At 41.0% G+C, this 22,255-nt stretch overlaps 3 protein-coding genes across 8 annotated transcripts; 1 reads left to right on the forward strand and 2 right to left on the reverse strand.

The window, feature by feature from the left end:
• Window positions 1-124: 124 nt before the first annotated feature.
• On the reverse strand, window positions 125-6,653 carry Med26 (mediator complex subunit 26). 4 transcript variants are annotated; one of them, XM_071782505.1, is made up of 4 exons: window positions 6,164-6,653; window positions 4,505-4,579; window positions 3,622-3,891; window positions 125-3,506 (listed from the first exon to the last, which is right to left on the reverse strand). In XM_071782505.1, the coding sequence occupies exons 1-4, from the start codon at window positions 6,239-6,241 to the stop codon at window positions 2,178-2,180; spliced, it is 1,752 nt and encodes a 583-aa protein (XP_071638606.1). In that variant the 5' UTR covers window positions 6,242-6,653; the 3' UTR covers window positions 125-2,177. The 4 variants fall into 4 exon arrangements, with proteins under 4 accessions (XP_071638606.1, XP_071638609.1, XP_071638607.1 ...); XM_071782508.1 differs by lacking the exon at window positions 6,164-6,653 and adding an exon at window positions 5,738-6,008; XM_071782506.1 differs by lacking the exon at window positions 6,164-6,653 and adding an exon at window positions 5,394-5,678.
• Window positions 6,063-15,976, forward strand: Mfe2 (peroxisomal multifunctional enzyme type 2). 3 transcript variants are annotated; one of them, XM_071782503.1, is made up of 17 exons: window positions 6,063-6,200; window positions 9,073-9,187; window positions 9,820-9,957; window positions 10,225-10,377; window positions 10,466-10,738; window positions 10,969-11,085; window positions 11,239-11,369; window positions 11,430-11,492; window positions 11,562-11,622; window positions 11,695-11,858; window positions 11,935-12,058; window positions 12,298-12,473; window positions 12,836-13,012; window positions 14,601-14,718; window positions 15,058-15,255; window positions 15,420-15,517; window positions 15,587-15,976. In XM_071782503.1, the coding sequence occupies exons 2-17, from the start codon at window positions 9,133-9,135 to the stop codon at window positions 15,704-15,706; spliced, it is 2,166 nt and encodes a 721-aa protein (XP_071638604.1). In that variant the 5' UTR covers window positions 6,063-6,200; window positions 9,073-9,132; the 3' UTR covers window positions 15,707-15,976. The 3 variants fall into 3 exon arrangements, with proteins under 3 accessions (XP_071638604.1, XP_071638603.1, XP_071638605.1); XM_071782502.1 differs by lacking the exon at window positions 6,063-6,200 and having other exon boundaries at window positions 9,021-9,187; XM_071782504.1 differs by lacking the exons at window positions 6,063-6,200; window positions 9,073-9,187; window positions 9,820-9,957; ... (8 more) ...; window positions 12,298-12,473; window positions 12,836-13,012 and adding an exon at window positions 13,710-13,831.
• LOC139815542 (ras-like GTP-binding protein RhoL) lies at window positions 15,676-22,228 on the reverse strand. Its single transcript, XM_071782521.1, has 7 exons — window positions 22,211-22,228; window positions 22,026-22,134; window positions 21,528-21,964; window positions 17,325-17,454; window positions 16,986-17,100; window positions 16,733-16,850; window positions 15,676-16,538 (listed from the first exon to the last, which is right to left on the reverse strand). Exons 4-7 carry the CDS (start codon window positions 17,441-17,443, stop codon window positions 16,336-16,338), a joined length of 555 nt encoding a protein of 184 aa, XP_071638622.1. The 5' UTR covers window positions 17,444-17,454; window positions 21,528-21,964; window positions 22,026-22,134; window positions 22,211-22,228; the 3' UTR covers window positions 15,676-16,335.
• Window positions 22,229-22,255: the final 27 nt, after the last annotated feature.

A 22,255-nucleotide genomic window follows, 5' to 3' on the forward strand; every position in this document is an offset into this window, starting at 1 on the left:
TTTCGTCGACGTCGCTCTTCGCACGTTCTTGTCACAACGGAGACAAGCGCATATCATATCACCTTAACTGTCCGGGAACAACGAAAAGATCACGCTGCGAATAATAAGCGATGCCTTCAACGGATGAGAGTATATTCAACTTGATTTATTTCACACAAGAAATGTACAAGACTCGTGTCGTAAAAGCTTCGAAACTGAATGGCGTATGATAAAACAAAGAGTTTGGAAGAACGTCGTGACTCGCCACTTCCAAAGCGTCTCGTAATTTTCAGATAACAGATTTGACTCTCGTATAAACACAGTTTCTTTCATCGTAGCTTTCGACCTACGCGCTATACAGCCTTTTGGACGATACGCACGTTTCTCCAGGCAGGCGCGTCCGATCGCGGGGAAAATCTCGAAAGGATTTTGAGGATGACGGAGAATGAGAAAGACGGCTAAAGAATTAAAAAGGACTTGTCCTTTCGCCCAAATGTAGACGGATAGTTTTAACAAATGTATTGAACGCAACTCTATACAAAACACGTCTCTCGATTCTTTACTTGGACTAGATGCCTTATCGTAATATTGAGCTCGACAGGGATCACACCTCCGAGGGAGACAAGTCAGGCACGCATATATATCCGTTTCAGAATTTTGTTTTATTGTACGTCACTCAGCTCTCTGCAAGTTTTTGTTGCGCATCCCGAATATTATCAGATTTGAATCTATTCTGATATTGCACCCACGAGAAAATCCATATGTCGCGTCCATACTTGATATCACGTACGCACGTTCCCGCCGTCTAATAATGTACGCGTATGTGACTTTTCGACACGTCCGCCGTAAATCGCAACGCAAAGTGCAACAAACGAAAACAAATTTTGAGTAGAAAACCTCTTGATGCACTTAAATATATTCTCTTTTTTCGTTCTTCTTTTTCTCTTGCTTTTCTTAATTTAAGGCACCGGTGTACCTAACTTATTGGTAGCTTGAAGAACGCGCGTTGCTTTCTACAGTCGCGCGACAGAGTCCCTGTGTAACAGTCTTGTAAAATATTTAAAGGGCAACAAACGTCTTGGAGACCGTGACGCGCGTACTTGAATCTTGTTGCATTTCTGTCTTTGTGTGCTATCTGCGTGTCCTCCCACGAGTTCTCATTGCAAGAGCAATCCTTGCATCCGTCTATTTTCTTTTCCCTTTTTTTTTCCTCGATGGAATTTAGAGTTAACTCTACGTCTGGGTTGAACACGGCGTGTGACGGAAAAAAAGAGATGTACCTAAACAAATTTCTCGCGCCACGTAACGCGCAAAAGATGCGACCCATTGACCATGTAGGTATATTTGAATACTCAAAAATCAGAAGTCTGAAACCACATTGACGCCTATTTTTATTGTTGTGTAAAAATAATGTACTTGGTACTTGTGTCGCAGCAGGCGTATTCCGCGGTATAGTCACTATTTCATATCTATGTAATTCATGTCTCACAGTTAACAACTCGTTCCGCGTACAGTGCGATTACAAAATCAATCATGCGGTTGCTCTTGCCCCGATAATCATAATTTAGCATTGATTCTATTTCTTTTTTCTAATGGTCTCTTAATTTCTTTATCGTTAGCACATTGATAACGATATTAATAATAATGATGATGATGATGGATGACAATGGTGATGGCAATAACAATACGTATGAGAGGGAGAGGGATAGAAGCGGGGACAGTACTAATAATCGACATAATAATACTAATAACAATAATATTAATAATAATAATAAAAAGGAATAATATTAATATTATATAAATTATAATATTAATATTATAATATAATAATAATAATAATAATATCTTATAATATGACGATGTTGAGATGTCGATAACGACAATGATGGTATGAAGGATGGCTATTCGCCGCGCGGGGTTGTACACGTACGATCAGCAAGGCAGCGGCTATGTTAATGGGAATGACGATGACAAGGAGGATGTGTGCGATGAAGTAGCGCGTCAGCGTAAATAGAAATGAAGAGCACACGCAGAAATCGCAATAGAACGCGTTAGTTTTAATAAACCAACCGGCCGAGTGGATGCTTTTAATTATATTTTGTAGATTCGCCTCACAATTCTTTTCTCAAGGGCAGGAGAGGAGGGGGAGAGGCAGAGGCAGAGGCAGAGGATAATAATAGAATAAGATGATAAAATCACTAATCGATAATAACATAAGGCATTATGTTGAGGATCTCGCCCTGGTAACTGGGCCTCGCTAGCATCTGATGCCACTCCCGAAATTCCACATTGTCAGTTTTGTTGTTATGCACACTTTTTACACTATCCGTTACGTTCGACACGTCTGACGACACTCCGTTCCCTCCGTCCCTGGCATTCGTCGAGCGCTCGTCACCGTCGGAACACGCGGTCGCCGTCGACAGCCTTGGCTGGAAGTTGCCGTTAAGTCCTTCGACATACCGCACGTGTAACCTCTCGAGATCCTCGGCGGTAACGTCCCGCCGCGGTGGCGGAAAACATTCGACGTCGTTGTTCCGTTGATCGTTCTCACCCCAGTCTATCGAACTGGGATCTAAGGGCGGTAACTTGGCCAATATCTCCTCGACCGTGAGATCCCGTTGCAACGGCGACCGACACGTCGACGTCTCGGTGCTACCCGATAACCTATCGATATCCTCGCGCAGCCTGTCTTGACACGACTCGGGCGAGGGCGAGGACTCGCGACACGTTACCGCGGATCTCACGCGAGCCGCCTTTTGCGTTTTGCCAGCGGACGTCTCCGACGACGAGGAACCCACCAGACTCCTGTGAAGGCTCTGGGAGTTCTTCTGGCTCGAACGCAAATACTTGGACACCTGTTGACTGTTGCTGCCTCGCAGAACATCTTCCATGCTGGGCGGTTCCGCGACGCTTTGACTAGGTAGGGCATTGGCGCTGCCGACGGGACTACACGTACTTCCGCGCGCCTGCAGATCGGCCAGGAGCTCCTGCGTGGTCTTGAGCTTCGGCGTCCTCGAGATACTGGCCAGTTTCTCTTTCACGCTGTCCTCCAGAAACGCGTGTCGCTTCGCGGATTTACTGCCCTTTTTACGGCCGCGTTTCTTCGGGCCCGACTCCTCGTTCGTGGTCTCGAGGGAGGTCTCTGTCTCCGCGAAACACGCGGAGCGTCGTTCCTTCAGTGTGGGGCTAGGCACTTGCGAATTTAAATTACCACTTATGTTCTCGCCGTTGAACCGTTTCTTCTTGACTTGTTCTATCGTCGACTCAGTTCCATGCGGCGCCGCGTGATAGTCGTGACCGTGGTCGTTGCTACTCTCCTCTTTCCGTAGTCGCTTATTAGAACTGTGTGTACGCGGCACCGCTTCCGTTACATGATTCTGATTCGAGGTACCGAGCACCGGGGACGCGTTCCTCGAGCAGGAACTTATCCTGTGCGTGCTCGTAAGGGTACGTGACTGCTTGTTATTCGAAGACGCGTTAGGAGATCGTGAGTGGTCACTGTGCACCGATAGTGCCGGACTGAGAACCTGTAATCACAACGTTGCGACGTTTACTCACTACGCTAGACTACGCAGAGTACGCAGGAATGAAAACTACGGACCCACTAAAAAAACGTGTGAAAAGTGAAAAACTGAGACTTACTCTGAGAGGAGTGGCATCTTTCAATAAAGGACTGTGAGGTTTGAGCCCTCGCAACGCAGGACTCTGTGGCTTGAACGTCCTCAAAGCCACCTCTTTCGCGCCATTGAGAGCCGGTGGTGCCGCGTCAGCCAGGGTAGGCTGTGGCGTAGACTGTACCGTCGGTAAAACCATGTCTCGCCAGCGGCGTACCAAATCTTTCGCACGCTTGGCCAAGGCTTCATTACTCGTCTTTCGACGAAGCTCGTTGATGTGTTTTCCAAGTCTCGTAATCTACCAAAAGAGATTACGTTATTACACCGTGCAACACGCGTTAGAACGTTCCTGTTGAAGATAAATATCGATGCAAGTATCATGGTTGTTAGTAGTTGAAAAGTGTGATGCATATATGCACAAGTATGTACGTTACTTGTATGGTTAAACATCTATTTCATTACAAGAAATTATAACCTATTAATATAAAAAGTTTCGACAAGAACTTATATAGCTACAATTATATTTAGTATCTAACTAAACTAAGGCAAAATAGTATCAAAATAATAGCTCTTGAAATTTTTATTGCAGTTTCTGTCATATTTATATTTGCACTTATACTCTTATAATTTATTGACAATAGGTCTATGTTCTTTTTAATTCAAAACACTACTCGCACCGTTCATCTTTCCACTTTTTCTTTTCACGTGCAGGAGAGAAAAAGATAAATGAACGCGAACGGTACAAGAACGTCAGCTAAAAATAATAATAAAACTAATATTACAAAGCGGGAAGATGACGTAGCGTAAAATGACATATTGTAGAATGACGTAGAATGAGAGGAAGGCAACGTATATCGCTACCAAGTACACGCATATATTATAAAGTTGTCAACTATCTATTTGATCGTTACCTCCAACACTTCTTTAGTAACTGTCGTCTTTTCCAGTGCCGAAATGACATCGACGACGGCTCGCATATCGACGACCTGGAATAAAGATAAGCACGTTTTAACATATGTTTATCTCACGTACAAGCGCGCGAGACGTATAATTGAATTTTGATGTATGAGAGATGAAACTTTCCAAGGGAAACGTCCATGGCAAGTTCTACACACATACACACACGTACGTCTACATATGAACATGTACATACATATATATACTGGCACACGCACACACATGCATACACATCCGCGCGCGCGCGCGCGCGCACGTCCATATTTTCGTAAAGAACGTATTCAGAATTGCTGCCTGTAAGTAATTGTAAGTTGATCGGCGAAAAAATTCGACCAACGATTGAATTTTTCGATCACGGGGGAGTTGCCGAACGACGATTTTATGCGAATAAAGTTCCTCGGAGCGAATATTTTCAGAGTTAACAAAGTGCGCGAGGTGGCTGGACTCGCGCGAGCGTACGTGACGTACGCCAGGATTGCCAGGGATGAGAAAAGCACGACATCCTCGAGGCTCGAACACGTTTATCGAGTCCGGAGATAGGCAGCATGACCGTTCCCGTTCCCGTTCCCGTTCCCGTCCCCGTCCAGGAACGTATGGGATTACCGTCTGGCGGAACGTCCTCGCATCGTATTCGACTCCTCGACATCGAGGTGCCGACCGCCCGCTTCTCTCGACGAAAACGTCGTATAATTTTTAACAATCGAATTTGCGATCAAGAAGGGTATCTCGTTGAGGAGGAAGTAGTAGCGTTCGCGCGATCCGACAGACCCTCGCCTCGTCGCAACTCGCCAAGTTGCGAACCATGATACGTAATTAGGAAAGAAAGCGAGGATGGATGTGTACCATAACGTCGGATAGTCACATCGGCTCGCGCGCCGGAGTTGGTCATCTCGATTGAGGTTATGTGACCAGGTAGCTGAGAACGCGCTCACACGCACGTCGTTGTCGTTGTCGTTACGTTACGTTACTCCCGACTCTGCCGGTGTCCTTTTCCCTCCCCCGCTCGCTCGCTCGCTCGTTCTCTCTTTCTCTCCCCCACCCTTGCACGTACACTGTACGTACGTACACTCGGTGGCTCGCGGCCCGCGGACGGCGGAGCGGAGCGGAGCGGCGCGGCGCGGCGCGGCGCGGCGAAGGGTGAGCGAGCGAGTGTGTGCGTGAGAGAGCGAGCAGCGAGCGAGGCATACGTAGGGCGCGCGAATTGCCGTGATCCGACATCCGACTGATCCGAGGGTTCCGAGGATTCAGAGGCGCGTATTCGCGGAGAGAGGAGTAGCGAGCAGTGGGGCCTCGGTGCGGCATCGACGGCGACGGCGACGGCGACGGCGACGGCGACGGCGACGGCCGCGGCCGCGGCGGCACTCATACATTCGCGGCCGTCGCGCTACTACACGCTAGCAACGCGCACGGACGCACACACAGACGGACACGCACACGCACACGCTGTCACTCTAGCGGGCACTCTCGCGCACGTCACTGGTACAGGCAGCAACACGGCGCACGGGGGCTCGAGGCTCGAGAGTGGCCCGATAGCCGTTTGCGCGTACGGACACGGAGACGGCGCGGTGCATCTCGCCGCGCGACACACCGCTCCATACTCCGCCTTTACTTACATTGTATTCCTTGTCAAGGGATTTCAACAATTTTTCGGTGAGCTCGCTGCAATATCTCTGCATCGGGGTATCGCGCATGGGGGCCCGCGACGGGGGGGATGTATTGTATTAGGTTAAGCGAAAAATAGAGTCCAGGCTCCACGCGTATATCGCAAACGTCGATCGCGCGGCGCGAGACACGAGGGAGACTCGCAATGGCGACTACCGAACTGTGCGCTCCACCGTCGTTCGCATGCCCTCCCTGCCTCCCGAGTGCCTCCTAGTCGCGGCCCATGCATCGTCTCTACCCCCACCGCCGTCGACGTCGAGCCGAGGCGCCACTAGCGACGCGAGTGGCCGGCCGGAGACGGCCGAGTCTCCCCGAGCGCCCTCTCGCCCTTCCTCCCTCGATCCCCCGCGCCGTTCAAGCTTTCGGCTTTCGGCGCGCCGTCAGTTCGCAGTGTTCGCACTCGGTGCCACTCGGTGCGCTTGGCGCTGCTCGACGCACAACGCAACCACGTTACCACGCAGCCGGCAGCGGCGCACGAAGCACGAACGGGTGGATCGTGAATCGTTGGCATCGTTGCCATCGTTGCGTTGGTCGTACGTGGCGACCGTGGCCCGTCTGCCCGCTGGCGTAGAGTGGCGGCCGGCCGGGCCGTGCCGTACATTGAAAATTTCGACCTAGTCACGCATCGCGCCACCCGGGTCTACTTATTGTCTAACGTCAAACGTGACTGCGGCCCGAGGGCCCCGAGGCCCGACCATATACATGCATGTACCCTTCGTGTCACGTAACGGAGATCGTACGGATCTGAGCGTTAAACGATTAAACCCGATATTCCGAGGGTATATCGCGCGCGGTAAATACGGTTGATACGGTTGCACGTATCTCCTACGCTACGTGTTTTGCACGTTGCACGGCCAAGGGTGGTGATGACTCATCGTATCCCGATGCCACGATGTCAATGAGAAACGTTATGCCTCCATTGCCTCCTCGAACGCGCGGCCCACCAACGTTCACGCCGATGAACCGACAACCGACCGATACACTAAAGGCGTTCGAACGTGCCAGCTTGACTTGCGTCGATATTTTCCTATTCCTATCTGTAGAGTGTAGAGAGAGAGAGGGAGAGAAAAACGGCTCGATCATCTCCATGCGTGAATATCGTTCTATAGTCGACGTAACTTTTATTCCGGAATCCGGATGGAGTTTTTCGGGTGAAGCTATTTGCAGAAATCGATCTTTTTGGGCATCCTGCGCAGAAATGTCAGTTTAGGATCAACGAGGATAAACGTAACGAGACATCTGATATTTTATTCTGAAGCAGTGCTCGCTTTTTCGACGATCACTTTAATAAGTACTTCCGTACAAGCGTCGCGCGTCGTTGTGGGAGTTACGTCGATGTCGATGTCGATGTCGATAGTCGTTACCGCGATGTGTATCCGCTTTCGAAATGACGCGACTTCTGCTCTGCACTTGTGCAGTACTCTGCAGTCTGCACAACCAGCACGACCCATTTCTCTCGATATCTCGATAGATAAAAAGATGGGATAGGTAGTATTGACGTGATCAAGGTGATACGTTCGAGAGTCACCCTATATCCGAGACTCCTCCTCTGCTCCTCTCCTCTCCCATCTCGTACGTATCTATTACGATGAGGCTCTACATCGGGGTCATACATAGGCGTAGAAATCTAGAAATGTGTGGGTGCTGGATAGCGTTAAATGGTAGAGGGAAGTCGAAAGACTTTGCTTTACGTCCCGGTTTCCGTCTCCATCATCCCTACCCTACCGCCTCACTGCTATCTAGGTGAAATAAACGGATAAATACATCGCGATGCTGCATGCTGGCGCGACATTGGCATTGGCGTCCCTCGGAGTTCGGACTCGAAGGAGAAAGGAGACGGAGGTCGGTTCAGACGGTAGACGGAAATCCCCCGAACAGGAATAAGATAAAAGGTGCCGTGGAAGTAAAGTGCTCGACGCTCGCGACGCGCGTCAGAGGGATGGGGAGGGGAAAGGAGGGAGGGAGAAAGGGGTCATAGGACCGAGAGCGTGCAAGAGCGGATACGTGCAAACATTCGTGTTCGCGGTTTCGTCGACCATCCGTGTGATTCATTGTCAATGACGTCGTATTCTTTTGCAAACGTCTCGCTGCATCGTAGCTTTGCTTTGGACCGTTCGTTCGGTCACGCGGTCTACGATTGCGGCGCGTTCCCAAATCCATTGAACAAAATCCGTTCCGGTCTGAGTTCCGAGCTCCGAATGCTCCGATTTCGTCGATGACAGTCGGGTGTCGGGTGAGCCGGGTGAGGACGGTAAAGTAAAGACGTTGTTGAGGACGAGTAGCCGAGTAGCGACAATAGCGTTGCGAGAATCAATGCGGCGGCGCGGCGTATCGCGATTCCGAAACTCATCGAGCGAGAACCGAGGTTCAACTCCGTCGGCAAAGACGACAAGTCACAAGTCGTAAAAACCATTTTTGGTATCGGTACCAAACCATACCAAACACGCGGCAAAAATCGCCTATCGTAGATCCCGTATATGAACCTAATCTCGTTTTGATCGACTATCGACTCGAATGACTCGATCGATGGCGCCTATGGTCTAGGGGTATTCTTCTTCTTTTTCCTTATATTTCTATTGGCTCCTGCCTCTATACAGTATAGTCTAGGGGTCTATCATATATTTTTTCCCCTAGGGCGGAAACAGTGAAAAGTTTTATATAACTATCTCTTTCTATTGGTGTTGAATAGAAAGAGATAGTTACATTAAATTTTTCCACTAGTGGCGATAATATGTAAACATGAAGCTTCATGTGTGTGTGCGCCCGTACCCGTGCGCGAGTGTACGGTGGACTTTAACCTGAATGATTTACAATGATTTAATTCTGCTTCATCATTACGGGTCATTTTTCTCATTTGTAGAGACGTTTGGAACCGCGAAAGTTGACCCGTGGCTTACAACGCGCTCCAAAGGTTTGAAAGATGCAAGAAATACGCTTCGTCGGCCGAGTGGTTGTGGTGACGGGAGCAGGCGCAGGTAGATATATATATTTTTTTAAATAAATTTTTCAAGTATTTCTTTTTACTCGTCGCAATTTTTTTCCATCTAGCATCATATGCAAGGCATCAGCCTCTGCGTGTATTTTACACGTACTTATTATTGTATTCTTTAATTTACATGTATTACTTTTGTGTCAAATATATAAATCAGATGAGAATGGATTTAACACAATTTTTTTTTAACAGAAACAAGATTCTCTATTTATACTAAAGGAAAGTTAATTTTTGTGGAAAGAAAGAAAAAAAAAACAAAGCAAGAAACATATAATAATACGTCTTTGGCTGCGGTCCACTTGATGCTATATACAAATGCTTCGAAGCATTCTTCTTCTCCTTTCTTTCAATGAAGAAAGAAGGAGAAGAAGAACGCTTCAAAGCATTTGTAGCGTCAAGTGGACCGCAGCCTTTGTAACATGATCTTGCAGTAGAGGAAAACGTATTCAAAAAATGTTTAATACGAAAGTAATGCACAGTCTGCATAAAATCTACTTAACTATTATGTATTCAGCTTTTATACGTGTACTATTAGGATAATACGCGATGTGCATGATCTCAATATATATAATTCATGTGTATTAAGATAATATGCGATGTGCACATAATTTCTAGGGTTGGGACGTGCCTATGCATTGCTGTTTGCATCCAGGGGTGCTAGCGTTGTTGTAAATGATTTAGGAAGCAACAGACATGGCGATGGAAGCAGCAGCAAGAGTGCGGATACTGTGGTCCAGGAAATTCGACGAAATGGTTTAGTATTTTGAGATTATTTATGTAATTTCCTTAATTAATAATACAAAACTTGTATACGTTTGGTGCAAAACTTTTAGAAAATGTAAAAAATTTTTTATGTAACATTTTAGTGCATTTCTGAATCTGGACTTTATTAAAGTAATGTATTTCAAATAGCACTCTGTACGATTTCTTCTCATCTTCACATAATATTTAAAATTTGCATTTTATATTTACGTAGCTCTAGAGTAGTAAAATAACGAGCAAATGATAATAATTTTTTAGGAGGCAAAGCTGTCGCGAATTACGATTCTGTGTTGGATGGTGCCAAAATTATTAAGACTGCAATCGACGCATTTGGCCGTATTGACGTGGTCGTTAATAATGCCGGTATCCTGCGGGACGTGTCATTTGCGAAGATGACGGATGCTCAATGGGGTATGTGTACAGGAGATAAAATGTAATATTAATTAATTTCCTTGTTTCTGCCGCAATTTTCAGAACGTCTTCTATGAATCTGTTTCAGACATCATACACGACGTCCATCTGAAAGGTGCAATGAAAACGACGCAAGCGGCGTGGCCGTACTTTATTAAGCAGAATTACGGCCGTGTAATTTTTACATCGAGCAACAGCGGTGTGTATGGAAACTTTGGCCAATCCAATTACAGCTCGGCAAAACTGGGTCTCGTAGGATTAGCAAACACATTGGCCATTGAAGGCGAAAGGAAGAATATTTACACCAACGTTATAGTACCCACAGCTGGCTCACGTTTAACAGAAGATATTATTCCACCGGGTGAGTCGTCAATGTGTATTTCTCTAGTAATCCCTGTAGGCCTATGACATTTTATGCCTTAAATCATTTAATATTTAAGAGATTGATAAGTAAACGTGTTACAAAATATTTTGCTATATTGTATTCAATGAAAGAACGCGCATAAAAATTTTTCACGAAACCTGATACGCACACCTACAAACGTGTTTTGCTAAAAGGAGTAAACTGGAAAACTACGTGACATTTCGCAGATTTCTTTGAGCAGTTGAAGCCTGAATTGATAGCACCTGTTGTCTTTTGGTTGTGCCACGAAGATTGTACAGAAAATGGTTCGATAATTGAAGCGGCATTAGGTTGGGCTGGCAAATGTGAGTATCACGTATTACCTTCTTTATTAAGTTCTCCTTTATTAACGAATAATTGTTTTTAAAGCTTCTTATTGATAATCTATTTATCATTTATTTTTACTTTCGATTTTTTTATTGCAATCAGCATGACATGTTTGACGTTGTCACATTTAGGTCACATAATTCGTTCTTCGGGTTGCGTCTTGCGGCAAAATTTATCGGACGATCTTACGCCGGAAAATGTACGAGAAAATTGGTCGAAAGTAATAGACATGACATCGGCAAAGCGACTCACGTCGATCCAGGTAAGAGAACGTATGCCTGTGTATATTTAGACGATTTCTTATCTTGCAATCTCTATTTAGGAAGCGACAGGAGAACTGTTAGGCATTCTTGAGAACATGAAAAGCGGTGCTCCTTCTAAAGAAGTAAGTTACGCTCTGCAAATCTTTTTTGATTATACAACTTCTTATTCTTATAATTTCCATTGTCCACAGGTAGACCATGTCATGAGGAGCACGTATAATAATCGTGATATTATACTGTACGCGCTCGGAGGTACGTTAAGTAGACTGAATACATAATAGATTCGTATTAATTTACGTAAACTTATCAGATTTTGTATTTCAGTTGGAGCTACAGTTCAGGAACCGACTGATATTCGTTATTTGTATGAGAATGCCGATGAGTTTGCCGTTTTACCTACTTTCTACGTTTTGTTTGGTCCTGTAGGATGCATGAACTCGTCTATCTTGCAAGACGCTCTTCCATTTACGCAAGTTAATCCAACACAAGTATGAATGAAGACTTTTTTTTAACCTTTGTATCACTTTACTTAACGTTTCCCTTATGTTACATTGACATTTGCAGATACTTCATGGCGAGCAATATCTAGAAGTTTTCAAACAATTACCTACGGAAGCTACGGTGGAGACACGCTTTAAAGTTCAGGATGTTTTGGATAAAGAAACAGGCGCCGTTGTTTTAGTTCAACGTACGTAAATTTTGCAGTCTACATATATATGAGATACGATTGGATTGTAATGATTCTGATTTATGTACATATTCATCACTGAGTATCGTTTATGGTACGAATACGAATACAATATTAATGATTATTCTCATTAGTAAAATATTTGTAATTTGGATGTGTATAAATCACGAAAAATATTTGCAGTAACGCGTATGTTTAGCCTACATAAATGCTACATGTAACGTTTCATGTGTCTCTAGATGATACCTACGATGTGGCAAATGAAGAGAAGCTATCGACCGGCCAGATATCTATATTTATCGTTGGCATAGGTGGCTTTAAAGGAAAACGAACATCGACATTTACCATTCCAATCGTTAATCCTCCCACTCGAAATCCAGATGTAACAGTTACGCAACAGACTAGTGTTGACCAGGTAAAAAAGAAAGAGTATACGTGTTAGGTATATTGCATCAAAACTAGTATTTACGTTCTAAGGGCCCGAACAGACGAGCCACTTTGCGGCGCTACAGAGAAGCGCTATACGAAGTCGCTCGTTCGTTCGGGCCCTAAAAGATACACCGAAGGGGGTACATATATTCCGAAAAAGGAATATATGTACCCCCAAAGAATACCTACTTATTATTAGGATTTTTTTCTCTACGAAAACTTAATTTTTTTTGTGCATTTTCATAAATGTAACGAAAAGATTTAAGTGTTTTGTTTTAAATATGTTTTACTTTGTATACGTTAAATCGTTAAATTACATGTACGACAATCTTTTTATCGTCTTCACAGGCTGCTTTGTACAGATTGAGTGGAGATCTTAATCCTTTGCATATTGATCCTAATGTCGCCGCGATGGCGGGATTCGAAAGGCCGATACTGCATGGACTGTGCTCCTTGGGATTCTCTACCCGTCACGTTCTTCAGACGTATGCTGCTGGAGATCCACGTTTATTTAAATCCATTAAGGTACAATAGTCATTAAGAAAATGATATTCACAAAGTTTCAAGGTGAACTAAAAATAGTTTGAAATGCAAGCCAATTTGCAAGTAATAGAATAGAAAAAGGACTTGTTTGGTACGAAGTGACAATGTGCGCACACGTGGCACAGCCAAATCTGCACGTTTATCGTAAAAGTAATATGGTATTTGTCTAAATTTAAAAAAGATAAAATTGCCGTACGCTTGTATAGAAATATTTTGCATTTTTCCTCTGTAAATGTTATTTCGTTCAAATCGATTAATTTAAAATTTAAATTTGAAGCCATGAAAAAAAATATAGATACCATTACATCGAAAATCTCGACTTAATGAAGTCATTCTCTATAGTATGAGAAAAATATATTGTTTTACTGTTCAGTACTGTTTTAAACAATACTGAAATTAACAGTATTTAAAATAAGTCGTCTATGTAAGATTTATTTTTTTTTTGGCAGAAATATTATCAAACTGGATTTCTATCTTGAAACTCATATTCTCGTTTTAGAAATGTTTAGAAAACAAAAACCATGTTTTTCATTATTTCGACATTTTGACACGCATAAAGACGAAATTCAATATTAATAGAAACTTTATTTAACAAGTCTTATTATATATAAAAAATCTCTTGAACTTTTGTTATCCGTAACTTAATTATCATAGTAATGTATACAAGTTGCGCATTCATGGTCTGCGCAAGAACGATGTAGTTATAAGTAGCACACAAAACGCAAACAGTATGCAAAGCGTGATACGGCATTCAGTAGTGAACACGTCTTAGCCGAGAGGCGTTTGTACAGTCGCATCAACGTAAGTCAGCGTAATTGATTAAATTTAGGTAATTTATTGAGTATTTTTCATCAGAAAGTAAAAATATGTATACAAACATATAATATGACAGTAAACGTAATAACGAATAAGAGAAATATATAATTATGATTTCTAGGAAAAAACTTTTGATATTAAAAATTTTTTTTGTTACAGCAAAATCCATAGCAAAATAATTTTTTGTTTCATTTAATCCACTAACGCGACGACGAATGCAGTGAAATTTGATAAATTCGTGGACTAATCTAAACTAAAGCCTTATGTTCACGATAGTAGAAATCGCTCCAAGAGATCTCGGACGGAGAAAAAACAAAAGATTGACCAATCACATTTCAACAATTCGGCAATTGACCAAAATGCGATTGGTTAATTGTTTCTCTTCGTCCGAGATCTCGGAGAGATTTCTGGCATCGTGGAGTCACAAGGGGCCAATTCCTTTTAGTGACACAAGTCGACACAAACATCGTTCTATCCTTCTTGGCATTCAATGAATAACAAAGACAGAACGACCCTTGTGTCGACTTGTGTCACTAAAAGGAATTGGCCTAAGGCTTAAGCAATACTTTTTTTTATCTTGACCAATGACCATGACTGTCCATTTTATATACGTTGCTTATCTTGGTGGGTGACATCCATGTTATCAGCTCCGATTTCCATTTACACAATTTTATTTGTGATAAAGAGGATTTTTAGTGATATTCTACGCAGACTTGACATCTTCATTTAATGTTAATTAAAAAAAAACTTTTAGGTGAGATTTGCAAAGCCGGTTTTACCAGGTCAGACCCTACGTACTGATATGTGGCGCAACGGTAACAGAATACACTTCCAAACATCCGTCCTCGGGACTGAAAAACCGGTTGTTACAGGTTAGTCGTCAGAGAATTTATTTATTTGTACAAAAGTGTGATTTTTTTTATTGTACAGGATAAACTAATTATCTGTCTAAAACAGTTACATTCATTATCAGCACGTTAAGATATAATAAACGTTCGTTTGAGAAGCGCATAATTTGAATATTTTTTTTAAGATTTCAAGACTTATTGTTAGTGAATATCTTTAGATTATCTTATTTTCAAATAATCATTTATGTGTATATAATCAGGTAACATTATAATATATGTAAAATATTATTTTATTCTTTATTTCAGTATTTCTATATTTATTTTGTAAGTAGTGAGAAGAAAACAGATAATTTTACTCTGCAGGTGCTTACATTGATCTATTGGAAGTCAAAATGGGAGTGCCGCGAGCAAATCCGTGTTCCGGAAAGACAGATCTGCAGAGCGATGCTATATTTGCAGCTATCAGCGAACAAGTGAAACAGAATCAAGATCAAGCTAAGAAAGTTAATGCAGTCTTTCTTTACAATATTACCATCGACGGGAAACAATTATCAGAATGGAGTAAGTAGCTTCAGAAAATTCTAATAAAGTATCTAAGAAACGGCGATATTTAGCTGCACGTATTTTGAATTATGGGAATAAAAGAAATGGTGATGATCAATATCATTTAAGATAATAACACGATTCCTGCATCCTACGTAAGTAAATTTTGCTTTTTTTTACAGCTCTCGATTTGAAGAACGGTGAAGTGCATAAGGGAAAGCCTAAATCTGGGAAAGCAGACGCGACGCTAACTGTGGAAGATAAAGATATGGTTGAAATCGTAAGTTAGCTATGCAACGCAAAAACATATTATTTCCTTTTCTTCTAAATAATATCGTGATTGTTGCAGGCACTGGGGAAATTAAATCCACAGTTGGCATTTATGCGTGGGAAATTAAAAATAACCGGGAATATTATGCTCACGCAAAAACTTAAGAGTCTTATGGAAACTTCTAAAGCAAAGTTGTGATTTGTTTATATTGTTATCATGATTCTTCTAAGCGAATAACATAATTTGCGTAATTAAAGAGCGCAATAAATTACGAAATTACATGAAACCTAACTGGAAGTATTATAGGCTGGGGATATACATATTCGTACATACATATATATTGTTATTGTTTGTTCCAATAAAAAGGCATTTCTTTTATAAGGAATTTGTTACTGTTTGGGGAAAATCTTAATTGATTTTATATATCTGTATTGTAATACATTTATAATAAAGTTATTGATTGAAGAATGTTGTAATCCGTAAAAATTTATGATTAAGCATATAAAATGTATTCTATTCGTTCGAATTAAAAGAAATGTAAGTTTCATTGTTTAGATATATAGATGTAAAGATTTATATTAGAAATATATATATATATATATATATATATATATATATGTGTATAAAGATTTAGCACATATGTATTTACACGACGTAAAATAATTCTGGTCTGTACACAAGGAAAGTAAAGTTTATCTTAGGAATATTGTTAAGGGCAAAATGTACAAGAAAGAAGCACATGGACAAAAGATGCGAAGAAAATCTTTGGTTTAACATAGGTCTTAATATTAGGCCGATCTGCGTTCTCCAAACTAAATGCATTAGTTTCAAAGGATGCAGCAGAGCTTTCTCGATGGCGGTTTTTTCAATACAGCTCTAATAGCTTCCATAAAAACCTCTTCGAGACCTTCCTGTTTTATTGCAGAACATTCGACGTACTTGACCGCCTTGATCTTTTTTCTCATTTTGTTGCAATCTCGCGGACTGATAATATCCATAGCTTCTTGATTTCTAAGATCTGCCTTGGTACCTAACATAAAAAAACATTATTCGTGTTTACGAGGGAAATGTGATAAGATCAGTATCTTTGAAATATTTAAATATAAAAAAAATTGGAAGATATATGTAGAAAATATTCAGAAAGTACGTAAATATTTTTTTATATAATTATTTCACATAAGAAATCTTTCATTTTCGTTTAATGTATAAAATGTATGCGTTTACCTACGAGTACAATCGGCACATTGGGACAATGCGCTTTGATCTCTGGATGCCATTTACTCGCTACGTTTTCGAATGAACTACGGGCGCTTATGGAGAAACAGACCAGGAAGCAGTCAGTCTGCAAGCAAAGAAGAATGTATACAAGACTGATGTACATACACGAATATTTGAAGATGCATTTTGTTGAAAACATTGAAGATGAGTAAATCGATTTTGTCATTGGAAGTAGACGGGTTGTCACAATGTCACATACATTTGGATACGATAGCGGCCTAAGCCTCTCGTAATCTTCTTGACCAGCCGTATCCCACAATGTCATTTCGAATTGCTGTCCACCCACGCATATGCTGTCAACGTAGTTATCGAAACTGCAAATAAAATTATGGCCGAATAAATGAGATAACAGATTACAGTTACATTCAACAAATAGAATTAAACAAATATTTTGAAAACTTTTAACAGTTTTTAATATAACAAATAGTGAGATGAGATGAAAAAGCATAATTATATTAGCAAACAAATCTACAATATTCTATTAGCGAAGTGTTGCTCTTAACTATAATGCTATGCATTACGTTACAATAATGCTTACACAGTAGGTACATATTCCGTTGGGAATTCCTTCTTCGTGTACGTGATGAGCATACACGTTTTCCCAACCATGCCATCGCCAACGGTTGTAATTTTAATCGGCCTGTTTCGAGACGTCATCTTCGTTTCCTCTATAAAAATATATATAAAAGCATATTAATTACATACTTCAAAAGCTCACGTTAGCGTTGTTTAGAGATTGCCGATCTCTTATCGAAATTCAGTAATTCATGATCTTGACGTATCCACTTTATTCGCATTTCTTTCATATCGACTTAAAAGAGAAAAAAGAATTGAAATAAGTTTTTTTTTTTTTTCAGTAGAGCTCCATTTTTGTCTTCTGTTTAACGGACTGCTCGATATGCAGTGATTCCGTCACTCATCCGGCCACTGTATGGCACCAAGGCTATCCCCAAGTCATACGTATCGCATATCAATGCAACACGAGACGGTATTCTTATCACTGTTAAATTTAATGATTGTGAACCATCTCATAGTTCTCTATATTTTTATATCGTGTATTTGTGTGATAATCTAAAAAAAGATTTGGACAAGTGACCTTTTTCAATTCTATCAAGTGTTAATTTATCATAAAAACTCTAGGTAACAAGAGATCCATATTTTTTAATCAAATGCTGTTTTGTCAACAATCAATCAGATGCGATTCTTATTTATATAATTATAAAATCGATCTTAAAAACTGTTACACTGTAGAAATAACTAAATACAAGCTAAATTCCCAGTATTTTGTGTGTGTGTGTGTGTGTGTGTACGCATGACTAAATAATCACATGCAGGTCTCATCAAACGCAAAAAGATGATGGATCAAGATCATCTTTCCGCAGGTCTTTGGAATAACATCTTCTGTGAATAACAAAACATTTTATTTAACGGGAAGGATTTTAACAATTGGTTGTCAGCACTCAGGACAATCCTTTCAATCAAGCGAATGAAGGAAATTTAAAATCTCAAAGTGCCTTGTTTTCAAAACGAATCAATCAGGTTTTGCCTCTCATCTCGATTTCATGCCTTTAGATTTATTCTTCTTTTTTAAGTGAATTGATAAGCCAGAACTCAGCAAACGTCCCTTTCAGTAAGATGCATGTATTCATTCGTGATCGAGGGTTCTTCGCGTACGTCGGGTTAGCGGAACTTGCTGGTATTTCTTATCAAGTATGGTCATTATCAACGCGCCGTCCGGTCGACTCTCCAGCTAACACGATCTGCCTGACTAGCAACGGCAAGGATGAATAGTATGTCGCGATAATCATTATCGCGGTCCATTCATATATGAATAGATTTATCCGAAAACTATGGCTTACACAGCTACACAGTAAAACGTATCTATATACATGAATACATTTATCTGCGATCTCAATACACACGGCTATACCTTGCGCTAAATGTAATAAACTCTCAGTCTCTTATTGTTGATATTAAATGTAAACTTCGTATTATATCATCGTAGATAATCTTGATATTTTATTCAGTTATATATACATCACATATATTATACATGCATCGGTATTTTGTATTATTACTTTATGTATTATTTTTGTATTACTTTTTGTATTATTACATCAATCGCAGGCAAGGAAACAAGGCTAAATTTTTTACCGTTCCACACGTAATGTTTTCATGTAAGTATAATCCCAAAATTGTCAATAATTTATTAGATTCATTTCGATAAAGAGTAATCTAATCTGCTAAAATGGACAGCTTTTTTCAACTGTAAGTAGTTTTCTAGATTATGATTGCTGAATAAATATTGACGAAAGTGAAGGTATCCGCTGTCTGACTCATTACGTTATGGGATATGGCAATTGCTTAATTAAAACACGCGTGCGAGCCGGAGTCATGTTTCCTAATTTGTGTTAAGACCCGCCCTGATGACACCGAGGTCAATATACTCTCGCGACAATTTAAGTTCGCGTGTCGGCCGTGAGGGACGGAGAAAATTCATTTATCTTCTTTTTCCCCGCCAAACGTGTTCCAAATCTGTGTTTACTAAAAAAGGAAAGTAGAATTAATAATATATGACATCGTTACTTTTTAATATAATCTTTTTAAACATCTTTAAAAAAGTTGAACTTATATACTATAAACCATTGATTATAATTATCGGATATACCGCGCGTTAAAAGAAATATGAAAGTTAAAATGCGAGAGGAGTCGCGTCGTGGCATTCACATTCTTTGCTGTTGTTTATCTTTTTTTGCTGTCCTTACATCGCCACATGTGTCAAACCTAAATAACGTGCGCGATCGATCGATTGCGTGTATAATGAACGTAACGAAGCGTTTCACATACGAACGTCGATGCGTGTGCGCGAGTTGCGAGTTGCGAGGCCTTAGACCGGCACAACGTTGTGCGAAGGGGAAGATATCGATACGGAGATGGAACTCGATAAAAAAAACTGTAGACACGCATAACATTACATAAATTATTTACGCGTTCGTATCACGATATAAAATTTAGATTCCACGTTCTGAAAATTCCACGTCGTGAAAATAGATAAATATAATAAATTTTGTAATTAGCAGCGATTGATTAGTAGGATTCGAAGAATAATTTCATAAAAAATTCGTGTTTCCATATTCTGCGATAAACACTTTTGAATAAGTCGCGTATACGTTCTCTCGCATGGACAAATATAAGAAAATTTATTATTCTTTATGTTTCATGTTTTTCTCGAAAAAGAAAAAAATATCTTGGAGAGAAGCGGCTTAGAGACAGAGCGCCGTAATCAATGCGATTGTCACATCACATCCTTCACCCGACAGGATATGGAACAACAGTCAGCTCTACGCGGTTGTTTATCAGTTCGTTGTCCTATTTCATGCTGAATTCTGGAAAACTTATCTCTACTAAAGTTATTCTTTCCACGATCGAAGGATGCGAGAGGGGCATTCGTGGAGCGAATTAAAAATTATTGCACAGAAAGAACGGTTTTGCTGGAGTATCTAACAATTAAGCCAGCTGCAGATTTGAAAATACGTATGTTAGATCATTAAAATAATTTAAATACGTGTTTAAATAAATAACATCTAATTGTAAGTATAAGTAATTATATTAGACGTTCCAGGTTGCCAGAATGTCAAAACTTTTAGTAGTATTATCGTCACGCTCGAGCGCCCTACGTAATTATTTTGATGAGCCAACGTAATTATTTTCAGATTTATATCTGGCTTAATTTTTTCTATACTTGAGCAAAACCATTTTTCCCGTGCACTTAGGTTTTTCGGTATTAAAAAGAAATTCTCTCGAGAAATTTATAGATTGTCACAGATCTGTTTAACTCATGTGACGTCACGCGAGCGAACAAACGGGAGATGGAGTAAAAAACGGATTAAAAAAGAGAGAAAAGATTATATCTCGTCCGATAGTATACACATCGTCATAAAATGCAAAATAAGTTTCTACGGCATTCTTTTTCGCGTTTCATTGCTCGTATTTACGCAAAATCGGCATAATTCGCACGTGACCGTCACTTGGAACGGTAAGATGGTAAGACGTTGGAAGTCATCAAAGGTGCGATAAAGAGATAAGATAATTAAAGAATAGATTACACAAGAGAGCAAGCTGGGCCTAATCGTACCTTCTCGCTGACTTGACGTATTTTATGGACTTTCATAGATATTATTTAGCATTACGTCGATCCGTTTAAACTAAATTTGGAGTAGATAACTTTCTCCTTTAAATCTCATCAATTTTTCCATACTGATTTCGTTTAACCGCGTCGGTGAGCAACGGGAGACGGGAGAAAAATCGTTGGTGAACAATAAAATTTTGAAATGTAATAAAAAAAAATGATTAAACATCGTGTACTTTCCAAAAATCATTAAACGTCGTATAATCTACTTAACTTAAATAAGGGCACGATTGATAAATGAGAAGCAAGATACTAAAATTGATAATAATTCGAAATGAAAATATCGATTGCGAGAAAACACCGATATATAACGATTTCTTTCTATTGTTTCAAGTACATCCGGCCATTTATTTTCATTTTCTATTTTTTCAAGATAAAATTTAGCCTAAACGAGCGTTTAAAGTTAACGAATCGGTTAGACGCTTATCTATCTCGAGAGAACTCCCGATTTATTTCTGCATTTATCATACGTGACATCATTTCGAAATAAATTTTGCTTCCCGTCCCGTGACAGACTGATGATTCGAACTGATGATACGTCGAATTACTCACCGTGAGATACGTCACGCGAGAAGAAAACGCGCGTTAAGTGACGGCATCGAGAACATTTCGCACATTCGTAGATTCGCCGAGCTATCTCTTGCACAAAACGTCAGCGACGTCGCAACGTCGTGATACGGAATACCGAGCCTGGAGCCACCGAAGCACCCAGAGGAAAGAAGACGGATGACGCGTGTCGCGTGTCGCGCATACGCGCGTCGCAACGGCCGTTCGAGGACTGCGGAAACAGCGGGAGCCAGGAGCAGGAACGCGCGTGTTGTGTGTTGTGTTGCGGGTTGCGGGCGTTGCGGCTTGCGGCCGGTGACAGTCTGACAGTCGCCCAGGCCCAGGACGCCCAGTTGCCGCAAGGAAAATCAGCTGACGTGGAGTGTGGAGTATGTACGACGACCGACGACTGATGATGACGGAAGCGGGACGCAGCCTGAAACCTGAAACGTCGATGCACGATTTCTCTATCAAGATCAAGTCGATCACCTCTCACTCACCTACCTTAATTTATACTAAAGCAATTATAACCGTTCCCTGTATTCTGTATTGTTATGTTCACTGCGTTTAATTGTAAGATTGTAACCAAGTCTTGCAAAAATTGCTAAAATTGCTAAGGCAAGAGAGGAAAGATGAAAATTAATAAGAGAAATACAATAAATTATATTTAAATATAAATTAGACTTTACTTATTGTGTGCACATCAGGTTCCCGCGCGATTACTTAATTTCACA

The sequence above is a fragment of the Temnothorax longispinosus genome, chromosome 7, assembly GCF_030848805.1.
Source record: "Temnothorax longispinosus isolate EJ_2023e chromosome 7, Tlon_JGU_v1, whole genome shotgun sequence".
NCBI lineage: Eukaryota > Metazoa > Arthropoda > Insecta > Hymenoptera > Formicidae > Temnothorax > Temnothorax longispinosus.